The 23,980-nt window shown below is 38.4% G+C and overlaps 2 protein-coding genes across 2 annotated transcripts; both read left to right on the top strand.

Annotated features, from left to right (window-relative positions):
* Positions 1 to 4,822: 4,822 nt before the first annotated feature.
* LOC103963440 (disease resistance protein RPM1) lies at positions 4,823 to 9,905 on the top strand. Its single transcript, XM_048590428.1, has 2 exons — positions 4,823 to 5,198; positions 7,309 to 9,905. Exons 1-2 carry the CDS (start codon positions 4,900 to 4,902, stop codon positions 9,839 to 9,841), a joined length of 2,832 nt encoding a protein of 943 aa, XP_048446385.1. The 5' UTR covers positions 4,823 to 4,899; the 3' UTR covers positions 9,842 to 9,905.
* A 9,172-nt stretch (positions 9,906 to 19,077) lies between these two features.
* LOC125480118 (disease resistance protein RPM1-like) lies at positions 19,078 to 22,503 on the top strand. Its single transcript, XM_048590422.1, has 2 exons — positions 19,078 to 19,207; positions 19,309 to 22,503. Exon 2 carries the CDS (start codon positions 19,419 to 19,421, stop codon positions 22,251 to 22,253), a length of 2,835 nt encoding a protein of 944 aa, XP_048446379.1. The 5' UTR covers positions 19,078 to 19,207; positions 19,309 to 19,418; the 3' UTR covers positions 22,254 to 22,503.
* Positions 22,504 to 23,980: the final 1,477 nt, after the last annotated feature.

Raw genomic sequence — 23,980 nt, 5'->3', positions numbered from 1 at the left:
ATCATAGTTTTTATAATGAGCAAAAATGCTCCCCAACCGTTGGGGGTAGCGGAGTGAGTGGATCCCACGATTTCAAAAAACTTGGGCGCTAAAAAAAGTCGTCGTCGTCTTTCCTTTTCTGGCTGAGTTTGCCTTCTTAAACCAACCCGGAATTCTCGCCCCAAACAAATATTCAAACCTTTCCGTTTCTTCCCTTCACAAATTTCCAATTAGGGTTGCACATTAACCTTGATCAAAACTTCTACGTACATATATATACATATATATACATATATATAATCTCTCTCTCTCCCCCTCTGTTTCTGAATTTTGATTTCCCGGGAAAGTTTCGAACCCGATCGTTTCTTCGAAAGTCTCCGAAAGCTTTTCGACAAAACAAAAATCCAAAATATTTGTGATATCAAAAAGGAAATAAATTTCAAAACTTGCATGGAATTGGCAGGTTCATTTGCCTGAAAGTTGGTTCAGATAGAGAGAGATGGAGGGAGGGGAGAGAGAGATTGAGGAAGGAGAGAGAGAGAGATGAACGAAGAAATGGTGTAGTTCGCAAGGGAGGCTTTCGAGGGGGATGAAATTGACATGGACTATGAATTCGATGCGCCAAAGGCTCTACGATTTCACTAGGCCGGAATCCGATTGGGAGGCCGAGGAGGCGGAGGAATGGTTCCGGTCAGCGGGAGGCTATGAGCCCTCGCGTAAGCGATTTCCGGAACATTTGTTTGTTGTTTTCTTAGCATGTCCCAAAAACAATGAATTTTGGATCATCTTCTATGATTACCACATAATTAATGATCGTTTTCTGCTAATTAATTTCAACATCTACATGTTTAGTTCATGCCTTTTAATTATGTTACGTTGTTTTATATGAACAGATTAGAGATTAATTGGATTATAAATATTGTAATTTGATTGGATTAATATGTTACCACTAACTTTGTTTTTTATTTGTTTAATTGGTTTCAAATCCTTTAGCTTTCCTTGAAAATTTGTTGAATTGGCAAAAAGAGAATCATCCGGTACTTGTAAAAACCTCAGTGGAATCGAAAGATGTTGAAGTTAGTAGATGTAGTAACTCGAATAATTGCATGTAAGCGGAGGTCTCTGCATCCGTAGATGATAATGACAAAGGTACATTCTGCCTCATCGACTCATTTCTTATTAGATTTTCGATACAATGTGATAATTTGTTGTAAAATTAATACACTTGGAAAATTTTATTTCTGTTTTCTAAATCGGCTTTGCCTGAATTAGTACATGAAATTGTATCTTACTGTTATGTTTTATGTTCCTGTTTCAACACGATTAGAGTTTTCTAATCACATGGCTCAAGACACTCCGAAAACCAAAGGTCCCCGGGTAAGTCACCACATCTATCAAGGAGTTCAACGTTAATGACACCCACGGCGAGTCAATTGGCCAAGCAAAATCACCACCGAGAGGTTCACTCCAATCGGTTATTAAGGAGGTGCTATTATTTTTCTCTGATGTTTCTGTTTTCATCAATGTATCTTTGGTTCTAATTGTTTGGTGGTCTAGTTTTCTAACTTGTCCCATTTTCCGACTCTTGATTGAAGAGGTGCGAAAAAGCTCGGGAAACTTGATGACAAATCACAATTCTCCGCCACCTACGATCGGCTACGAAAATTCGAAGCAAAGTAGCATAGCACTTTGCAAATTAAGTACTGCTATCTATACACGTATTTTTACTTCTCATACATCCCTTTTAATTTTGCGGCCATTGGAAAAATTGGTGATAAATAGCACTATTCTGCAAATTACGCAACCGAAACTATATCAGAAGAGCGATTATAAAGAATTAAAGTACCATCTCACTAAATTATCCAACAATGTTTCAGAGATTAGAAACAATCATACCACTTTCAGCTCAGTCATTCCATCAAACGGCTGCCACGCTGCAACTCCACTTATGCTCAAATCACCACCGTCCGTTCCCACCATCGATTCCATCAAATTCTCCGAAACGCATTTCTCAATCAAATCCAAACACAGATGCAACCACACCCTGACACCCAGAAAATTAAAAAGTCGAACTTTACATAAACTCCACTCCGAAAACATAAATTACACAAAACCCAACAAAATCTCACCCTGTTCTACGACAATCCGAGTTGAATCCACCCTATCGTACGTGTCCTCCGAAGCCCTATCCAACCCGATATAGTACGGCGAGTCATTGGGCTTCGCAACCCAGCTCGCCCGGGAGGACATCCGGACCCGCGGGTGGACAAGCTGGACCGCGGCAGCGTTCTGGGGAGCTCCGCCAGGTTGGAGGAGGACTGGGAGGGGGAAGGTGGATCGGCATCATTTTAGGTAGAGCTGGATGCAGTAATAGAGAGCACATGGGATTAGAGAGCCGAGGATGAGGCCGCCTCTGCCTTGGACGACGCCTTGGAGTGGCACAATCGGTCTCATCGCGGTGACTCCGGTGGGCTTGTTTCGGGTGGGGTGGGAGTCGAGTTCGCCGGTCCGGGTCTTGAGCTGTAGTGGGAGGGTTTCGGGTTGACCGTTGGTTGGCGTGGAGGGATTGAGTGAGATTCGAGAGCCCTGCGAGGGAAGTGTGTGTTTTGCAGTTTTGCTTCCAGAAACTTTTGGTCTGTTTATGATTGGCACCTTCCAGTTTCCATCTTCGCATCTTCTGTTGGCGTACAAACACCATCGTCATAGTTTCCCGAAAAAAAAAAAAAAAAAAAAAAAAAGAAAGAACGAAGTTTTATCCTCTTTCGGGTAAATATGTAATTTTGAACCGAATGTTTTTCTTATCATTTTTTTCATACCATAACCATGATCTAATAAAAATGAGATACACATTATGTGGACTCTACTTTTATCAGAGAGATTGAGAAATTTTTTAATGTGCTCAAAACAATAACTATACCATATGTCATGGTACAAATACTAGATACTATTTCATGTTTCAAGCACACCTTAAAAATCTCTCGGAAAAAGGTGGTAAAATGTAAGAGCAACTCCAGCGTGTTAAGACCCCCAAGGCAACTTCTTATTGAATAGCCTTTAGTGAACAGTAATTGCATTTTGCATCTCCACATCTAAACTGAATAGTCATTGCAATATGCAATAAAATATTAATAGTTTTTATTTTATAAAATAATAAAAAAATAATTTTATTTCAAATTTCGGATACGATTTTTAATCGGTCTCATTGTACCATGTTTCATTAAATAAGAAATTACAATCCAAAGGATTTTTTTTTATTAATTGTTTATATTTTTTTAAATTTTTTAAAATTTTTTATTAATTTTATAATGTAACTGACGCTATCCTGGCATCATTCGGCCTTACGCTCTCGGGCCTCTCACTCAGGCCCTCCCTCAGTTCACACGCCCGTATGGGCTGAAGCAAGCAGCTCGGGCTATTGGGTGGGAAAAATCAAAGGTCCATCGGGCTACTCCTCCCTGAAGATGCTCTATAAGACTTTATGAATGATGGCAGGCCTACCAAATATAAAATGGCGACTGTTTGTTTATTTCTCAAACCCAGCTGGTGCAATGGTTGGTGTGGTCTAAATTGTTGACCTCAACAACTGCTATCGCTACAGCATAGCAATTTTCCGGCTCGGCTGACTATATTGCAAATATGTAAACTTTCTTTTTATTCATCTCCGATTACATTGTTAATCACCTCTTTAATTCGAGTTTTCCTTTCTCATGGTATCGATAATATACCAGCGTATAATGAATCCGCTCATATATATATATATATATGTATGTATAGGCTCTTTCTCAAAAGAGATCCCTATTTTTCAAAAAAAATAGAGATACCTTATTGACCGTTAGATTTAGCTTTAATGAAACTATGTGGTTGAGATTAAATCACAGACCACAGAAGCTCAACCACAGAATTTCATTAAATCCAGATTTAACGTTCAAGAGGGAATCCCTATTTTTCAAAAAAAAATGGAGATCCCTCTTGAGAATCCCTATTTTTCAAAAAAAAATAGAGATCCCTCTTGAGAAGGGGATTCCTCTATATATATTCCCAAGTAGAGTGCATAGAAAAAGAATCTTCGTTGGATTTTTTTTTCTGGAGATCCTGGGATCGTGATCTTTTATCGTACATCATGCATTTTAAATTTAAAATAATTTCTGACTGCACGATGTACAATAAACGGTCACGATCACGAAATCTTTACGATTCCCCAAAAAAAAGTTCTGGGGCATATAGTATACCAGTACTCATTAAATTACTGAACATTGAATCAGAACAAGTGTGCAATATGATGGATTACACAAGTCAATGGGAGGGGCTCTTTCTCTTCTGTTTTCTTAGGGTTGTCAATTCGAGTGACCTTCCTAACATTTTCCTTATAAACTGCTTTTTTTTTATAAAATTTAAAAATAAAAAAGTATCGTCTCCTCAACTCAGAATGTTCAAATGACTTGATAAAATTTCATTAAGTGAATGACTTAAGTTTTAACTAGAGATAACTGTTAATCTACGATGACTATCTTATTCAAAAAGTTTTTCGTAGTTTAAAATCATCAAACTAACTTTTTTTTTAATGTGTTAAAACTGGTTACCTGCGGGTAACGGGTTCTTAATATGTAACTTGATACCAACTCAATTAGTTAACGTGTTGACTTGAAACCTATAATTTTCGTATCATTTCGAGTCGGGATAATAGATTGTATAAGAAATTGTCAAATCTAACATTTGATAGGAAAATTTGAAAGGCTTGATGAACGATGGCAGGCCTACCAAATATTCCACACAAACGTAGTCATATAGAGATTTTTCTCCATCAATTATAGATACTTCGTCTGCAACCTAACCAGAAATATTCCACACAAACGTATTCATATAGAGATTTTTCTCCGTCAATTATAGATACTTCGTCTGCCAGAAAAGGTAGGATACAAAATGGCAGAATCAGTTGTATGCTTTGTGATCGATAAGTTAATTTCACTACTCATCACCACAGAAGCGAAACTTTCAAGAGACGTGCGTGCTGAAGTTGGTTTTCTCAGAGATGAGCTTGAAAGCATCCGATCGTTCCTCAAGGATGCAGATGCTAAAGCAGCAGCAGCAGAAGGAGACATGGTGACTGACAGTGCCAAAACTTGGGTCAAACAAGTAAGGGAAGCAGCTTTTTACATTGAAGATGTCATCGATGAGTATTTGCTTCGTGTCACAAGGCACCATCAAGACCGCGGATTCGTTCGCTTTGTGATAGGAGCATATTTATGCGCCTTAGTTAGCTAGTTCTTATGCATTTTTGTTATGTTTTATTCGTTAAAGTAGTCTTTTAAGCTACTTTCATGTATTTTCAGGTTTAAAGGACATATTACATGAAATGATGCAATTTGGAGCTTTAGGAGCAAAACTGAGCTGGAATGTGGTGTATGCAAATAGAGCACGAGGAATGGACGTCCAAAACAATGCATCACATAATCTTCCTCCTAAGCCGTGCATCCCACCATTCCTATCCATCATCCATAAACCCTTTTTCCCCATATAAAACCCTTCAAACCGTGCATCCATTCCTCTCCACTTTCCATTTTTAATTATCCACTATATCCCATTTTTAATTGTCCATTGCCATTATCCATTATATCCCATCACTTCCCATTAATCATCCAATCTCCCATATCCTATTCCATCCGTAGCACCATATTCCTATTATTCTAATCCCACCATAGCATCCAATCTCCCATATCCTATTCCATCCGTGGCACCCCCCCCCCCATTTCCCATTTATTCCATGTTTGTTAATTAGCCACCATCCCATCATTCATCCCTTTAGTGCATTACCTCCACCATTCCAAAATTCTCCCATTATTCTTTCCCATATTCTAATCCTAAAACCGTGCATTTGATTCACCCATTATCACATCCACCACACCTTTTTCCATTCACTTCCCATTATTTATCCTCTAAACCGTGCATTGCCATTAGGGCTAATAAACTAATAAACCATTAAGCCACCTTTTTATATTTTTCTCCCATTTTTCTCCACTATCCATCCTTAAGCCGTAGCCACCATGATCCCATTGCCATTTATATATTCTCCCACCATCCACACTATCCCATTTTTTTATTACAATCTAATCATCCCATTCTTTATTCAGCCATTTTTTTTCCCATATTTTCCCATCAACCCGTGAAGACACTAATTGAGCCACCTTAAACATCCCATTTCCTTGCCATTAGCCGTGCTATTCCCCTGCCATTCTAACCATTTTAAACAAATTAATCCAACTTTGCCGCACCACTAATCCTCCCTAAATCCACCACACCAACACCATTCCACACCATCCTACATCATTCCACAACCAATTTGCTGCATAAGGAGAAGAGGAAAGAGGAGCTTCGACGCGCACCAATTCACGTGGATTCGTCGGGCGTTCCAGGTGTAATCGTTCCTTTGTGCTTTATGTTTAAATTCAATTGTAATTCTCTTTCTGTGACCATGAGAGGCTAAATCCCCCTAGTTAGCTAGGGGGTGATTCAAAACCATGTTTATGCTTGCAATATGAATTGATTATATTTGGTTGGAATTTCATGAATGTTGGATTCAATTTGTTTAACCGTTTGATCGATAACTTATTTATGTATGTTGATTGAGAGTGCACGCTTAATTTTCATGCATGAATATGACGCTAGAATATAAGTGAATTTCACCTAATAGTTATGAACTTATATTCACAAGTAGTGGAGGTTGCTTATAAACAATCGCGTTAAATGAATTCTTGGCAAGAGTATCATGCTTTTCATAGTTACAAATGCCTTGTCGATGCTTATAATTTCCAAAGAACGTAATGATTCTAACTTGTATCTTTATCATGCTGTTCATATAGAGAACTTGTTAGGAATAATTTGTTTGCGATGCATATTCATCCAATTCAATGATTCTAGGGAAATTTGAAGGTTAATTTAAGCGGACCTAATTAACTTGGAGTGTCGAGTTTCATAATTTATCGAAAGACCAACTGAGAATCAATTTTGTATGCAAGTATAACATGTGTGGAGATGAACCCCTTGGCTATTCCATCATCCATATTTTCATCTCATTCATATTTACGTTTTGCCTTTAATTACAATTTGTCCATTTAATTTAATCTCGTCCAAACACAATCCCCCCTTTACTTTATTGTCAAATTAGTTAGAAATCAATTTAGTTTAGTGTTTTATATTGTTTTTACGTTTTTGAGTAAAAAATCCAAGTGATTAACAATCCCTCCTAATCCCCGGTCCAGAACGATCCCTACTTATACACTTCACTACAATTGACAAAAAGAGGGTTTAATTTGTGTGCGCATAAAACTCGCATCACTTTGTCCACAAAGTTGTTTGGTTTCTGAAGAAAATGAAACCACAGGATGAGATCGCCTCAAAAATAGAGGGCATGAGAGCATTGGTTAGTGAAATCAAGGCTAGACATGAAAGATATGGACTTAGTTCAATTGATCAGCAAGGTCAAAGCAGTGGAGAAATTGTTGATTCGTGGCATGACCCTCGAGTGGCTTCCCTTTTCATCGAGGAAGCTGAAGTTGTTGGTGTGGAATCTGCCAGAGATGAGCTGATTAGTTGGTTGGTAGGAAAAGCATCAAGAGGCGAATACCGTGAAGTAATATCAGTGGTTGGCATGGGAGGACTTGGTAAGACCACTCTCGCCAAGAAAGTCTATGACAACCAAAAGGTGATCGAACACTTCGATTGCCATGCTTGGATTACAGTGTCTCAGACGTACAAGGTGGAGGATCTTCTGAGGCAGATGGTAATGCAATTCTACAAGGCCAGGAAGGAATATACCCCGGAGGGCATTGACACAAAGGAAAAAGAATCTTTAATTAGAAAATCAAGAGAATTACTGCAGCAAAAGAGGTACGTGATTGTGTTTGATGATGTATGGAAAGTAGATTTTTGGGAGGCGATAGAACATGCTTTACCGGATAATGAAGGCGGAAGAATAGTGATCACCACAAGGATTAAAGATGTTGCTGATTTTTGCAAAAAGTCTTCTTATGTTCATGTTTACCGTTTGCAACCTCTGCCTCCAAACAAGGCATGGGAATTGTTTTGTAGAAGGGCATTTCAATATGAATTGGAGGTGAACTGCCCTGCAGATTTGAAAGATTTGTCTCTTGAATTCGTTAGAAAGTGCGAAGGATTGCCTTTGGCAATTGTTTCCATAGGTGGTCTGTTGTCAACAAAAGTTAAAGTTGTGTCTGAATGGCAGAAGTTATACAATAGCTTAAGTTCAGAGTTAGAAAGCAATCCCCACCTTACAAGCCTCACAAGAATTCTATCCTTCAGCTATCATCATCTACCGTATCACCTCAAATCATGTGTCTTGTACTTTGGCATCTTTCCCGAGGACTACTCAATTAGTTGCATAAGATTAGTTCGGTTGTGGATTGCTGAAGGCTTTGTGAAACCGAAGAGGGGCAAGACACTAGAAGAGGTTGCAGAGGAATACTTGACTGAACTGATACATAGAAGCCTGGTGCAAGTGTCACAGGTTTGGATCGATGGGAAAGCTAGAAGCTGTCGAGTCCATGATCTGATGCGCGAAGTGCTCCTTCGAAAAGCGGTGGATTCAAATTTCTGTCATGTGTTATCAGAAAATGAGTCAACATTAAAGCCAATAACTCGATGCCTCTTGATAGACAGCACGCCCTATGATGCCTTGGGAATCATTGAACAGTCTCGCATTCGTTCTTTATTTACTTTCAACCGAGAACAATGGCCCGAGTCTTTTCTCAGTACACTGAGAGGAAACTTTAAACTTATGAAAATATTGGATTTTGCAGATGCTCCCCTGAATCATCTTCCGAAGTATGTGATGGATTTGCATCTCTTGAAGTACTTAAGCCTAAGGAATACAAAGGTGAAGTTGCTTCCAGAGTCCATATGTAATCTGCAAAACTTAGAAACCCTGGATTTAAAACAGTCTCTGGTGTATGAAATACCAGCCAAGATCAATAAGCTTCGAAGGTTGCGACATCTTTTGGCCTATTATACTGACTCCAGCATAGATTTCAGCATGATCAGTTACGAACGAGGAGTGAAAGTACATGATGGTATTGGATGCTTACAAGCTTTGCAAGAGTTATACCATGTGGAAACAAATCACGGCGGAATCAACCTAATTAAAGCATTGGAAAAGTTGAGGCAGCTGCGCAAGTTGGGCCTGAAAAACTTGAAACATGAATATGGACAAGCTCTATGTGCTTCCGTTGAAAAGATGAACCACCTTGAATCTCTAGAAGTAAGCACAATAAGTGACGATGAAGTCCTCAACCTACAATCCATTTCAACTCCACCCAAATCTATTCGGTTTCTCTACTTGAAGGGGCCTCTAGAGAAGTTGCCAAGTTGGATTCCAAAGCTTCAACAACTCGTCAAGTTACGAATTTTTTGGTCAAGGTTGACAAATGCCCCACTGAACGCCCTTCAAAACCTTCCTAATTTGGTAGAGCTTGGGTTCTCATACAATGCATATGATGGTGTGCAACTGCATTTTGAGGGAGGCTTTAAGGAACTCAGGGTGTTGAAACTCAAGCACTTGCCCAGACTAAACTCGTTGATCATAGACAATGGGGCTATGCCTCTTCTCCGAGAGCTACAAATTGGGCCTTCCCCACAACTGAAGGAGGTGCCCTCTGGCATCCGGCACCTCAGAAATCTAAGCTTTCTTAGATTTGTTGACATGCCAAAAGAGTTCCGACGACATATGGATCCAAATAATGGCCCACATTATTGGATTGTCGAACATATACAAGATGTTCTTTTTAGTTACAAGTTGGGACCAAGATGCGATGTATATGAAACTCACGCCCTGCGTGATTCCAACCTGTGAAAGCATATCTGCAGGTGAGTTTTAATCCCAGAACACCCCATATAACTCACAAGGCTCAAATGAAATCGCCAAATGTCATTGTTGACATGATCTCTGTTATTCTTTATTATTATCAACTGTTATAGATGTTTGCTTTGTATGAAAACAAAAAATAAAAATTTCATTCATGTTTGTGAGGAGTTGATTGTGTTTGAGCAGGCAACATTGATTATTTCTCACAACCCAGACAAGTGTTTGGCTAATTATTTCTCACACTATCTAATCAAATGAAGGGCTAAGAGTTTCAGTTTGAATGACGGTCCTAAATCATTTCATTCGTTCCAGACATGTTTCTGAATTTGAAGCATTAAACTTTTACTCATCACCCAAGCATTGTGCGTAAGATTTCTGTCGGTTGAAAGCTTCATCGCAAGCCTACGACAGGTCTCCAAGTATAGTCACAGGCAACTTGCGAGGTTGAATACCATTTGCCACCCAGCTAGCAGAAACAAAAGAGTCCCTTCTCCAGTACCAAGCTTCATGGCAAGCCTATGACAGGTCTCCAAGGTTAATTACGTAAAATGAAACAAATTAAATCTGCATTCAGCATGGTTCGCGATGGATGGCAGACTCAAATCAAAGAGAAGCAGCTATATATGTTAATGGAAGACCAGAGCAAAACGCATGGCTTAAATTTCATTGCCTTACATCTGCAACCTTATCAGAAAGAATACAAAAGTCTCCAAGCATACAGATAGTGTGTTAAAACCTTATTGCACAATGTAAGAATATGAGTATGAGATAGAGAAGTTTTGAGAACAGTTGAAGGTATTCAATTAGGGATGGAAAGTCCTATTGATGAAAGGAATGCTGATCCTTTATAGTAAAGGATTCTGGATAGCATGCGGAACACAAGAGGTTGTTTCCAATTAGGATTTTGATAGAGAATCCTGATCTGTCTTGGTAAAGTCTATATGTATATATATAGTGGCCTCTCTTCTCACAGGGATATGCTCATACTGGACCATAACCTATCTGTGAGTCGAGCTCTTAACATTCTGCAAGAGAAGAGAAGGTTCACTGTGGGATTGCTGCGATGGCTTCAAGTGCTGGTGTTGCTGCAGGTATGATTCACTTTCTGGTTTATAGTATGCATATATCTGTCATTAGTCCTTTGTGTTTGTGGTTCATGTTTTAGTCCTGGTGATTGGCTGATGTATAACTCTTACATGTGGTATCAGAGCCACAGGACATACAAACTTGAGTTCAAATCTGTAAAGGAGAAAAGATGTATATGTTCAATAAAAAAAAAAAAAAAACATCAAAATTTTGCCCTGATAGAAAATCGAGGTTGGGTTCTCGAGACCAACAGAACGGCTGTGGAAGAAACAACGGCTCTTTTTGAAATTAAAAAATTTGACCGTTGGAGCCATTTAACCACAACCGAATGGGATTTTCTTAGATTGGGGTTAGGTTTTGATCTGGGTTTTTCATAAAACACGAAACCTTATGTTTTCAAACTCTAAATTCGCTTCCGCTATCTTCATCAAGAATTTGAAATCAGTAGTTAAAAGGTATGGTTGTGTTTTGAAGGTTCCAAAATTCCAGTATATGGTTGAATATGTATAAATCTATGTTGCTGCATTCTGTGTTCATAAATTAATCGTGATATATGTTGCTACATTCTGTGTTCATAAGTTGATTGTGATAATCGATATCAAACATAATATAATTGTTGGTTTTGGAAGCAGATTAAAGATTCTAGATTTAACCTTGTTTATTTTGCATCTATGGCATGATTGTGAGGACTGCTACGACATGTTGATTGGATCCTAAGTATATCATTTGTTCTATATATGCTTGTCAACAATTTGTTGATTAAGACTATGTATATGAATCTATGATTATAGTCATGATGTGCAAAGGGATGTTGGAATGAAATCTGGAACTAATGAGTTCTTATTCGTGATTTCATTGTTGCTGCAGCATCTGCAATATCATTGAGGACTATGAACTTAGCCAATATACATATTCTCACTGGAGGAAGCAATTACAAGAAGTGGAGACGAGAGATCGGCCTCTTGTTGACACTTAATGAATTTGACATTGCTCTTGACACTCCCAAGCCGGTTTTAACTTATCAAAGCACTCGGGCTGAGAAAACTGATGCAGAGAGATGGATTAGAGCCAACAAGGTGGCACTTTCTATACTTGAAAGTGCCATGACAGATACTGTTCGTGGAGGGATCAAGAAGCATGAATTGGCTGTGGATTATTTGGGTGCCATTGAGAGGAAGTTCAAGGAATCTCAAAAGGCAGAAATCAGTCAATATATGGCAATGCTTACCACGAACAAGATTGAAGGCACAGGTTCCATTCGGGATCATATCATGAAGATGACCGATGCAGCTGAAAAGTTAAATTCCCTAGATGTTAACATTGGAGAAAAACAACTGGTTTTTATGATTCTCCAAGCTCTTCCAAGCAAATTCAGTCAATTGAAGGTGTCTTATAACACTCAAGACAAGAATTGGGATGTTGATGAGCTTATTGCACAGTGCGTGCAAGAAGAGACTAGACAGAAACAAGAAAGATCAAAGGATACTGAAGCAGTCAATTTTGTGCATTCGGACAAAGGGAAAAGGGCGTTCAATTCTTTCCCAGGAAACTATGGTAAGAATTCCAATACTAAGACTACTTCTTTTAAGCCAATTGCATCTGCTAAAGTAAAAGACTCTGTTAGGGGATCTAACAATCTTAAAATCAAACCTAAAAATATTGCCAAACTTAGATGTTTCTTCTGCAAAACTAAGGGACACTTAAGGAAAGATTGTCAAGTCTTCAGTGACTATCTTAAAAGCAAAGGTGTGGAACATGTCAATGTGTGTGTTGAGTCAAATTTGATTGAGATACCTGTGAATTCTTGGTGGTTTGACACTGGATGCTCAGTCCACATTACAAATTCTTTAGAGGGCTTCACAATGTCGAAACAAACTGGGTTCAAAAATTATAATGTTTTTGTGGGTGAAGGAACTAAGGTTGCAGTAGAAGCCATAGGAACAGTATACTTAAAACTGTCTTATGGTTTTATAATGAGTTTAAATGATGTGCTTTATGTGCCTAAAATGAGAAGAAATTTGGTCTCGGCTTCAAGAATTGTCAAGGAAGGCTTTGCTTTTCTAGGAGATGATGAAAGTTAAAAAATCTTTGAAAAGGGCAAGTTAGATCATGTGTTGGGAGATGCTTATCTGAGTGACAACCTGTGGTGTTTGAACTGTACTTTAGAGTCTCATAATCAATATGTCTTAAACACAAGTACTAAAAGGATGCATTGTGATGATGATTCATTTATTCTTTGGCACAAAAGGTTAGGACATATATCTAAAGAAAGAGTCCTAAAGTTATCCAAGGAAAACTTGATTCCAGATTTGAATTTTGATACTGCAATCGAATGTGTTGATTGTGTCAAGGGAAAGATGACTAATTTTAGAAAACTAGATGCTAAGAGAAGTCATGACTTGCTGGAAATCATACACACTGATATTTGTGGACCTTTTCCTACCAAGACCATATGTGGAAACTCTTATTTTGTTAACTTTATTGATGATTTCTCAAGATTCAGTTATACTTATCTGATATGTGAAAAGTCATCAGTTCTTGATTGTTTTAAAGTCTACAAAACTGAAGTTGAGAAACAACTAGGAAAGGTAATTAAAATTGTTAGATCCGATAGAGGAGGAGAATACTTTGGCAGGTACACTGAGGCTGGACAGAAGAATGGTCCTTTTGCTCATTATCTTGAGCAACAAGGTATCATTGCTCAATACACCACACCTGGGACACCACAACAGAATGGAGTTTCTGAGAGAAGGAATCGAACTTTGATTGGAATGGTGAGAAGCATGATGACAAGGTCAAAGTTGCCTGGTTTCCTTTGGGGAGAGGCATTAAAGACAGCAACTTACATCTTGAATAGAGTACCTTCCAAAGCAGTTTCATCCACACCTTTCGAAATCTGGTGCAAGAGGAAGCCTAGCTTTGATCATTTTCATGTTTGGGGATGTAAAGCTGAGGCTCGAATATATAATCCAAATGAGAAGAAACTTGATGCAAGGACTATCACATGCTACTTTATCGAATATTCAGAGAAATCCAAAGGCTATAAGTTCTATTGTCCTCAAAGTCACACTCGGATTCAAGAAACTCATAATGCCAGGTTCTTTGAAGATCAAGATGTTGCTGAATTGTCACAAGGAACTTTCATATTTGAAGAACAGAATCTCACTGAGGAAGCTTCTTCCGAAACTAACTATAAAGAAATCTTGATACCTTTCTCATCTGCAATTCCGTTGGAGGAGAATTAGTCTACTCAAGACAGAATGGAATCAAATCCCAGTTCTGAACTTCAACTAGAATCAACCACTGAAGCTAGAAATGATCCAACTGCTTCATTAAGGCAATCAACAAGAATCAGGAAGACTACAATGTCAAATGACTATGTTTATTTGCAAGAAAGTGAGTTTGATTTTGGCGATATAGATGATCCTTTTACATACACTCAAGCTATGAACAGCCCTCAACATGCATTATGGAACACAGCAATGAAGGAGGAATTAGAATCGATGTCACAAAACAAAGTATGGACATTGGTGGATTCTAATCCCCAAATCAAGGCTATAGGATGCAAATGGGTCTTCAAGACCAAGAGAGATGTTCAGGGCAAGGTTGAAAGGTACAAGGCAAGATTGGTTGCCAAGGGTTTCACTCAGAGAGAAGGAATCGACTACAATGACACATTCTCACCTGTCTCTTCCAAAGACTCTATGAGGATGATCATGGCATTAGTTGCACATTTCGATCTTGAATTACATCAAATGGATGTAAAAACCGCTTTTCTCAATGGTGAACTCCAAGAAAGCATATACATGCTACAACCTCCTGGATTTATTGAAAGGGGGAAAGAAAACAAGGTCTGCAAACTCAACAAGTCCATTTATGGACTGAAGCAAGCATCAAGGCAGTGGTTTTTGAAATTTGATCAGGTTGTCACAGGTTTTGGTTTCGTGGAAAATAAACTGGATGATTGTATTTACATCAAATGGTCAGGATCAAACTTCATCATTTTAATCCTGTATGTCGATGACATTCTCCTTGCAAGCTCTAATATTAAGCTTCTTAATGATACCAAGGCCATATTGAGCAAAATTTCGAGATGAAGGATCTTGGTCAGGCACACTATGTACTTGGAATTGAAATCATTCGGGACAGATCCAAAAGGTTACTTGGACTATCACAGAAGGGTTATATAGACAGAGTATTGCTAAGATTCAATATGGAAAAATGCAATAATGGTGAAGTACCTGTGAATAAGGGAGACAAGTTCTCTAAAGATCAGTGTCCCAAGACGTCAGTTGAGGCGGACAGAATGAGAAACAAACCTTATGCCTCCTTAGTAGGTAGTTTGATGTACACTACAATCTGCACAAGACCAGATATAGCATTCATAGTGGGGATGTTAGGTAGGTTTCAAGCAAATCCAAGAGAGTCCCATTGGATAGCTGCAAAGAAGGTTCTGAGGTACTTGCAAAGAACCAAGGGATACATGTTGGTTTATGGCAACGAAGAGAATCTGGAGTTAATTGGTTATACTGATTCAGACTTAGCTGGTGATGTAGATGACAGAAAATCCACAGGTAGCTATGTGTTTATGTTTGGTGGTGGTGCAGTTTCTTGGAAGAGTGCAAAACAAACCATAATAGCAACATCTACTATGGAGGCAGAGTTTATAGCTTGTTTTGCGGGAATGAAACAGGCTGTGTGGTTAAGGAATTTTTTGACAGATTTAAAGGTTGTAGATTCTGTTCAACGGCCGATCAAAATGCACTGTGATAATAATTCTGCAGTATTTTTTGCCAAGAATAATAGAAGAACTTCAGCCTCTAGATTGATGGATGTGAAGTTCCTTAAGGTTCGAGAAAAGGTGAGAGAGGGGGCTATACAAGTGGAGCATCTAAGCACTAATTTGATGATAGCAGATCCCTTGACCAAGGCGTTACCCATAGGGGTATTTAAAACTCATGTTTCGCGTATGGGGGTACATGAATCATTTGATCAGTGGGAGTGATCTCTTATTGCGTACTTGACTATCGAGTTGCTGCTGTGAAGTTCAAGGAGCTGGTGCAGTAATGAGAACAGGTTTTATGTATCTTAATAAAGCTTAAGGCTAGTGTTTGGTTAGGTAGCTTTATTTTAGAGTTTTTATTTCCTAGTGAGACTTGTTACAATGGTCTGTTGTTTTTCTGAAATAAAAAATTTGATAGTTCATTTGATGCTTGAATAACAGCTTGTCTGTATAAGCAATTGTTGTTGAACTATGGTTGCATATGTTGTCTGGAGCAATTCTTTATTTTGCTATCAACAATGTGAAATAGTGGGAGCAAATTATTTTGCTTATCTGATGGAACTGATTGAAGTTCACAACAGTACAAATACAAATTGGATGTATGTGACTCGTGAAAAACTTTGTTGCATTATGGTTGTAATGAAGATTTTCAGAGTTCTACATTTTGAAATGTATGTATGATTGGTTGTGATTGAAAACTTTTATTAACAGGACTTAGTGTACACTTCTGTCTGAGTATGATTGAATAAACTGAGTGCTTGAAACTTTTCTCATACTCAAGTGGGAGAATGTAAGAATATGAGTATGAGATAGAGAAGTTTTGAGAACAATTGAAGGTATTCAATTAGGGATGGAAAGTCCTATTGATGAAAGGAATGCTGATCCTTTATAGTAAAGGATTCTGGATAGCATGCGGAACACAAGAGGTTGTTTCCAATTAGGATTTTGATAGGGAATCCTGATCTGTCTTGGTAAAGTCTATATGTATATATATAGTGGCCTCTCTTCTCATAGGGATATGCTCATACTGGACCATAACCTATCTGTGAGTCGAGCTCTTAACATTCTGCAAGAGAAGAGAAGGTTCACTGTGGGATTGCTGCGATGGCTTCAAGTGCTGGTGTTGCTGCAGGTATGATTCACTTTCTGGTTTATAGTATGCATATATCTGTCATTAGTCCTTTGTGTTTGTGGTTCATGTTTTAGTCCTGGTGATTGGCTGATGTATAACTCTTACACACAAGTCAATGAAAAGTGGCAGAAGCAATTGTATTCTTTGTGATTGATAAGTCTTTAATCATCTACTGTACAGAAGCAAAACTTCCAAGAGATGAACGCACTGAAGTTGCTGTTGAGAGTTGTCCCACATTGGTGAGGAACAAGTTTGCTATGTGCTTATATGATCTTAGGCTACTTTCTATATTGCTAACTTATTTTATAGTGGAACCCCAAATTCATCATGGTATCAGAGCAAGGTTGTCCACGTGTGAAGTCCAATGGCCACACGCTCTCCATATCACCCAGTTGTTGTCCACATGTAGGCTTGAAAATCCGCCACACGTGCGGGGGTGTGTTGAGAGTTGTCACACATCGATGAAGGACAAGATTTGCTATGTACTTATATGATCTTGGGCTACTCCTTCTCTAAAATCTAAGAGCTCTTAGATTTATTAACATGCTGAAACAAGTCAACGAGATGTGGATCCGAAAAATGGCCAGCGTTATTGGATTGTTGAGCTTATACGAACACGATGTTATTTGTATTTACAAGCGTGGGACGAGATGCTGCACACACGAGATTCACAACCAGCTTGTGAAGGCGCACATGCGAGTCTTACTTAACACCAGAATACCCTGCACCTCAGGATGCTGCAATGAAATTATCAAATTTCATTTTTTTTCCTTGCTGCCAGCATCATTTTTTTCTCCTAGGAGATGCGAGGATTGGTGAGAAGAATTTATGTGGAACAGGTTCATCGTAAACGTGGAATTTCAATTTAATAATAAAATGCCACATGACATCGTCTTATTGGATTGAGGCACAACAATAACAATGAACTCATTTCATGTAAGTTGTTCTTATTGTTGGGTGTCCTTACGCAAATTTTTCAAGACAAGGTGGATTTTTAACCAAAGATAGTTGTGATCCACATCACTGTTGTACGGAAACGTCAAATATGAAATCAATAAGCTAATACAGTAAAATATGAGAAGACAAATAATCCAACAAGAATTTGTATTGGTTCGGCGTAAACCTACATCCAGTTCAGAGACGAAGAAATTCAACTAATAGTCAAAATGGAGAATACAAATTTAATTCAACTCTCAAATCCCAAAACCCACGTACATTCAATAGCTCTCACTCATACAAAGAACAAATGGAAAAGATTGAAACACATACCAAATCCCTTCTTCCAAAAGCCACAAAACATAGTACCAATATCTGATTGAGTGATTACAAACAAAGGGAGTTACAAACGAAGGGGGGAGAGCAGCAGCTCTTCTTCAAATGAGAGAGCCTCCTCTGCTCACCTTCTTTTCCGCTGCTTCCACCCTCACACTGCTGCTCTCCTCTACTCATCTCTCCGCAAGATCCAGCAAGGAAGATAAAGAGCACAATGATGAAAGCAACTTTTTCTTCTCTGCCAACAACAATAGATTAGGATTCTCTTTCCTCATTTTTTCCATTTTCTTCCATCTCATTCTCTCATATTTATTATTTTGTCTTTCTTTTTTTATAAAAAAATTAATATAAAATTTTAATGTGATTTAACTGTCATTATTTAAATAGAAGAAAAAGAAAAAAAAAAAAAGAATCAACCTTTTCTCTTTTTTTTTCTACAAACATCATCATTATGCCTCCTCATCATGTTTCCCCCTATTGTGAATAATAAGTAGATGGCCCACATGAATGTTTTGTTACTATTTATGCACAGTATTTTTACTATTTATTTGTAGAAAATTTGTAAAGTGAATAATATTCTCTTTGCTTATAAAATAAATGAGAGATGAAGAAGGAGGGGAGATACAAATGAGGATATAAGCAACACGGAAGAGGAAGAGAGACAAGAGAGGAAGAGGAGAGGAGATAATAGAGAAAGTTACTTTTGTACTCTTATTATTCTAATTTATAATGAAAGCACCACCGCTGACCCGATAACGTACTCCAGTCACACTGATTGTAGAGGAGCCTTGTAAATTTTGTGTCTTGTTTCTTTTATTTTACTGCACACACCATCAATTTTACAACGCCCACATCATTACGTCCTCTTTTTCTTGCTTTCCGCTTCTTTAAGAAATGCAGCAGTTGCTGCCAATTAAAACAATAGGAAAATCACCCCGTGGCTTTCACATGGACGAAATAAATAAAACAACTTAATGGGCAATTGGGTCAATAAGTGGCCCACCACAATTTGGCACTAGATTCTCACCTTCAACAAAGTGAAAACAAAGCCAGTGGTCCATGTCTCAAGTTAATAAGAAAGGTATCAATTTGCTTCAATGTTTCTGATTCTCTTGATAACAAGGCCATCTGCTTCCCAACGTTCATATTTGTTCCTGATTCTTGCATCCTCTTCTTTTTCAGATATCGTTTCTCTACCTTTGCATCGCAATTTTCTGTGATTTTCCAAACAACCGTTTGCTCACCCAAACCGAAAAGCACATCGCTTGGGGTTGTTGGGTTGCACATACTATATGGCAGAACAGACTGTATGCTTTGTGATCGACAAGTTAATTCAACTACTCATCACCACAGAAGCAAACCTTTCGAGAAATGCAAGTACTGAGGTTGGTTTCATCAAAGATGAACTCGAGAGCATCCGATCATTCCTCAAGGAAGCAGATGCCAAGGCTGCAGCAGCAGATGGAGAGACGGGGAACGACGGTGTCAAAACTTGGGTCAATCAAGTAAGAGAAGCAGCTTTTTACATTGAAGATGTCATTGATGAATATTTGCTCCGCATCTTACGGCATCATCAACACCATGGATTCCTTCGTTTTTTCCACAAAATTATCCGGTTGGCTAAAAAAATGAGATCACAGGATGGGATAGTTTTGAAAGTTGACGGTATAAAAGAATTGGTTCGTGAAATCAAGGAGAGAAGTGAAAGATATGGATTCAAATCCCTTGATCAGCAAGGCCAGAGCAGTGGAGAAACGACTCTACCATGGAACGACCCTCGAGTGGCTTCTCTTTTCATTGAGGAAGCTGAAATCGTGGGGATTGAATCTGCCAGAGATGAGCTAACTCGTTTGTTGGTAGAAGGAGCACCGAGACGTGAAGTGATATCAGTGGTTGGCATGGGAGGACTTGGGAAAACCACTCTTGCCAAGAAAGTATATGACCAGCCGAAGGTGATGGGGCACTTTGATTGCTATGCTTGGATTACGGTGTCCCAGTCGTACAGGGTTGAGGATCTTCTGAGGACGGTAATCAAAAAGTTCTACAGTTCCAGGGAGGAGCGTTTCCCAGAGGAAATTGACACAATGGATAAGGAGTCCCTGATTAGCACATCAAGAGAGTATTTGCAGCAAAAGAGGTACGTTGTTGTGTTTGATGATGTGTGGAAAGTAGATTTTTGGGGGTCTATAGAATATGCTTTACTCGATAATAAAGGTGGACGAATAATTATCACTACACGGATTCAAGATGTTGCCAACTTTTGCAAAAGATATTGTTTTGTTCATGTTCATCACTTGAAGCATCTGCCTCAAGACAAGGCATGGGAATTGTTTCGTAGAAAGGCATTTCAGTTCGAATTGGAGGGAAAGTGTCCTGAAGAGTTGGAAGAGTTGTCGCTTAACTTCGTCAAAAGATGCGAAGGACTACCTTTGGCAATTGTTTCCATAGGTGGTCTGCTGTCAACCAAAGCTAAAGTTGTGTCTGAATGGCAGAAGTTATACAATAGCTTGAGTTCAGAGTTAGAAAGCAATCCCCACCTTACAAGCCTCACAAGAATCCTATCCCTCAGCTATCACCATCTACCGTATTACCTCAAATTGTGTATATTATACTTTGGCATCTTTCCCGAGGATTACTCAGTTAATTGCATAAGATTAGTTCGGTTGTGGATCGCTGAAGGCTTTGTGAAACCGAAGAGGGGCAAGACACTAGAAGAGGTTGGAGAGGAATACTTGATAGAGCTAATTCACAGAACCCTGGTTCAAGTTTCAGAAGTTTACATTGATGGAAAAGCTCGAGGTTGTAGAGTTCATGATCTAGTGCACGATGTCCTCCTTAAGAAGGGGTTGGATTCGAGCTTCTGTCATGTGTTATCAAAAGACGAGTCGAGTTTTAAACCAACAACTCGACGTCTCTCAATGGACATCAGTCCCTCTGAGGCCCTGGGAAGCATTATACAATCTCATATTCGTTCTGTATTTACTTTCAACCTAGAAGAATGGCCCGAGTCTTTTCTCGATACATTGAGTGGAAACCTTAAACTTCTGAAAGTATTGGATTTCATGGATGCTCCAATCAATCAGCTTCCGAAATATGTGGGGGATTTGTATCTCTTGACGTACTTAAGCCTGAGGAATACAAAGGTGAAGTTGCTTCCAGACTCCATAGGCAATCTACAAAACTTGGAAACCCTGGATCTAAAACAATCTCTGGTGTATGAAATACCAGCCAAGATCAATAAGCTTGTTAAGCTGCGGCATCTTTTGGGCTACCATCGTGACTACAACTGCGACATGGGTTTGTTCTTAATTATGGAAAAAGGAGTGAAGATACATGAAGGTATTGGATGCTTACAAGCTTTGCAAAAACTGTCCTATGTGGAGGTGAATCATGGAGGGATGAGGCTAATCAAAGAACTGGGAAAGTTAAGACAGCTGCGGAAGTTAGGCCTAAAAAACTTGAAAAGTGAAGATGGAAGGGCTGTGTGTGCTTCTATTGAAAAGATGAACCACCTTGAATCTCTACTTTTAACTGCAATAAATGAAGATGAAGTCCTTGATCTAGAATCCATTTCAACTCCACCACAATTGATTCGTTCTCTCTGCTTGATAGGGCGCTTAGAGCAGTTGCCAGGTTGGATTTCAAATCTTCAACACCTGGTCAGGATAACCATTTATTGGTCAAGGTTGAGAGATTCCCCACTAAAAGCCCTTCAAAATCTACCTAATCTGTTGGAGCTAAGTTTGGATTACAATGCATATGATGGTGTGCAGCTGCATTTTGAGGAAGGAGGATTTCAGAAACTTAGGAAGCTACATCTCGAGGAAATGATGGGACTAAATTCGTTGATCATAGACAATGGTGTCATGCCTCTTCTCCAAGAGTTTCATATTGGACCTTCCCCACAATTGAAGGAGGTGCCCTCTGGCATCCACCATCTCCGGAATCTGACATATCTTTATTTCCATGACATGCCAAAGGAGTTTGCGCAACAGATGAATCCAAAAAATGGCCAACATTATTGGATTGTTGAACATATAAAAAATGTTTGTTTTAGTTACAAGGTCGGACCAAGATGGGGTGTATATGAAAGTCATGCCCTGCGTGATGCCAGCTCTTCTCTTTGATCGAATGCTTGATTCCAACTTGTGAAACCAAGCATGGGAATGGGACATGTTTTGGTTAAAAGTTGGTTGTCAGCTCTGGTATCCTAGTTTCTCTTGCAGGTTGACGGGGAGGGGCTCTCTCTCTCTTGTGTTTTCCTTGTGTCCTCCAGTTGTATTCCTAGCATTTCCTTGTAATTTTATTGGTGGTTGCAATAAAAATGATAAACCGTATGATCTAAAAATGATAAACCGTATGATCTTTTTAACCTCACTTTGATAATTGAAGTTAAAATATTAAATTTTTACTATTTTTGATCTTACCAATTCTTTACTATTTTATATTCTTTAAATTAATTTGTAATCTCTAACATATTTTGTTAATCAAAGGGTTGATTTTGTGGATTATAGAAATTTCATGAATCATGAATTTTTTTTTTTTCGCCAAAAATTTCGTGAATCATGATTGAGCTTTTTCCTTTTGTATGCACATATTGATTCAGCCATGCATATTTTGTACGCACCGTGGTAAAAAGGTGTTTAGTGCTTACATGATTGTATAAGTTCAAACTCCATCGATGATTAATATAACATCTAATCACTGGCGGAGCCAGATTAAGGGCTGCCCTGGGCTGTACCCCAGGTAGCTTCCGGTGAAAAATAAAATTTTACATGTAATTTTGATTGATTTTCACCCACCATATATTGAGTCATTAATCCGAATTCTTTAGATTTAACTATATAAAATTATATAATACAGTTTACATATCATCTTTTTTTCTTACATCATTTTTTTCATCGCTTCTGGTACATTTACAAGTTTGGATTTGTTTGAATTTTAACACATATTTATTTAATTACAAAAATTTTTAGCTCACCTTATGAATTTTTTTAAGCTAGCTGATACAACGAAAAACACGGTATCAAGTTTCTTTATTTATAAAAATTTAAATTTTTAAGTTAGCCCACCCGATAAAAAATTTCTAACTCCGCCATTGCATCTAATGTAACAAATTTATCAAAGATGTAAGGGTGAGGGCCCACAAATGCAACCGTTGGGGAGCATTTTTGCTCACCACCATAAACTATGGTGTATGCTCACCATACATCTAATCAATTGACATGTGTCATTTTACTTAATCTTGGTTAATTTCTTTCAAAATTGAAAAACTAAGATAATTAACTAAAGTGAAGTGAAATGACACATGTCAATTGATTAGGTGTATGACGAACATACATCATAGTTTTTATAATGAGCAAAAATGCTCCCCAACCGTTGGGGGTAGCGGAGTGAGTGGATCCCACGATTTCAAAAAACTTGGGCGCTAAATAAAGTCGTCGTCGTCTTTCCTTTTCTGGCTGAGTTTGCCTTCTTAGGGCTGGTTTGGTATTGCTGTGCTTTGAAAAAAAGCTGCTTCTGCTGTGTTGTGAGAATAAGCAGCTGTGAAATAAAGCAGCAGAGTGTTTGGTAAACTTTTTTGTAAAAGTGCTTTTGAAAAAAAAAAAAAGCAGTATTAGAGTGTTTGGTAAACTTTTATGTAAAACAGATGTGAAAAAAAGCCAGTTTTTCAAAGCTAGGTTTTGCAGCTTCTTGTTTTTGGCTTTTTTTCATCCAAAACTGTGAAAAAAAGCTGAAGCTGAGTGTTTACCAAACACAAAAACAGCTCCCAGCTTTTTTTGATAGCAGATTTTTTCAGAATCACCTCAATACCAAACCAGGTCTTAAACCAACCCGGAATTCTCGCCCCAAA

The sequence above is a fragment of a genome, unplaced genomic scaffold, assembly GCF_019419815.1.
Source record: "Pyrus x bretschneideri cultivar Hongxiangsu unplaced genomic scaffold, Pyrus_bretschneideri_v1 Contig32, whole genome shotgun sequence".
In the NCBI taxonomy this organism is placed as follows: domain Eukaryota; kingdom Viridiplantae; phylum Streptophyta; class Magnoliopsida; order Rosales; family Rosaceae; genus Pyrus; species Pyrus x bretschneideri.
This window is presented reverse-complemented; position numbering and strand designations above follow the sequence as displayed.

Bases quoted from the DNA above. Each gene is read 5' to 3' on its own strand.
- LOC103963440 (XM_048590428.1), top strand. From the start codon at position 4,900: ATGGCAGAATCAGTTGTATGCTTTGTGATCGATAAGTTAATTTCACTA. The intron at 5,199-7,308 runs TCGCTTTGTGAT...ATAAAACTCGCA, and splicing joins CATCAAGACCGCGGATTCGT to TCACTTTGTCCACAAAGTTG.
- LOC125480118 (XM_048590422.1), top strand. From the start codon at position 19,419: ATGGCAGAACAGACTGTATGCTTTGTGATCGACAAGTTAATTCAACTA.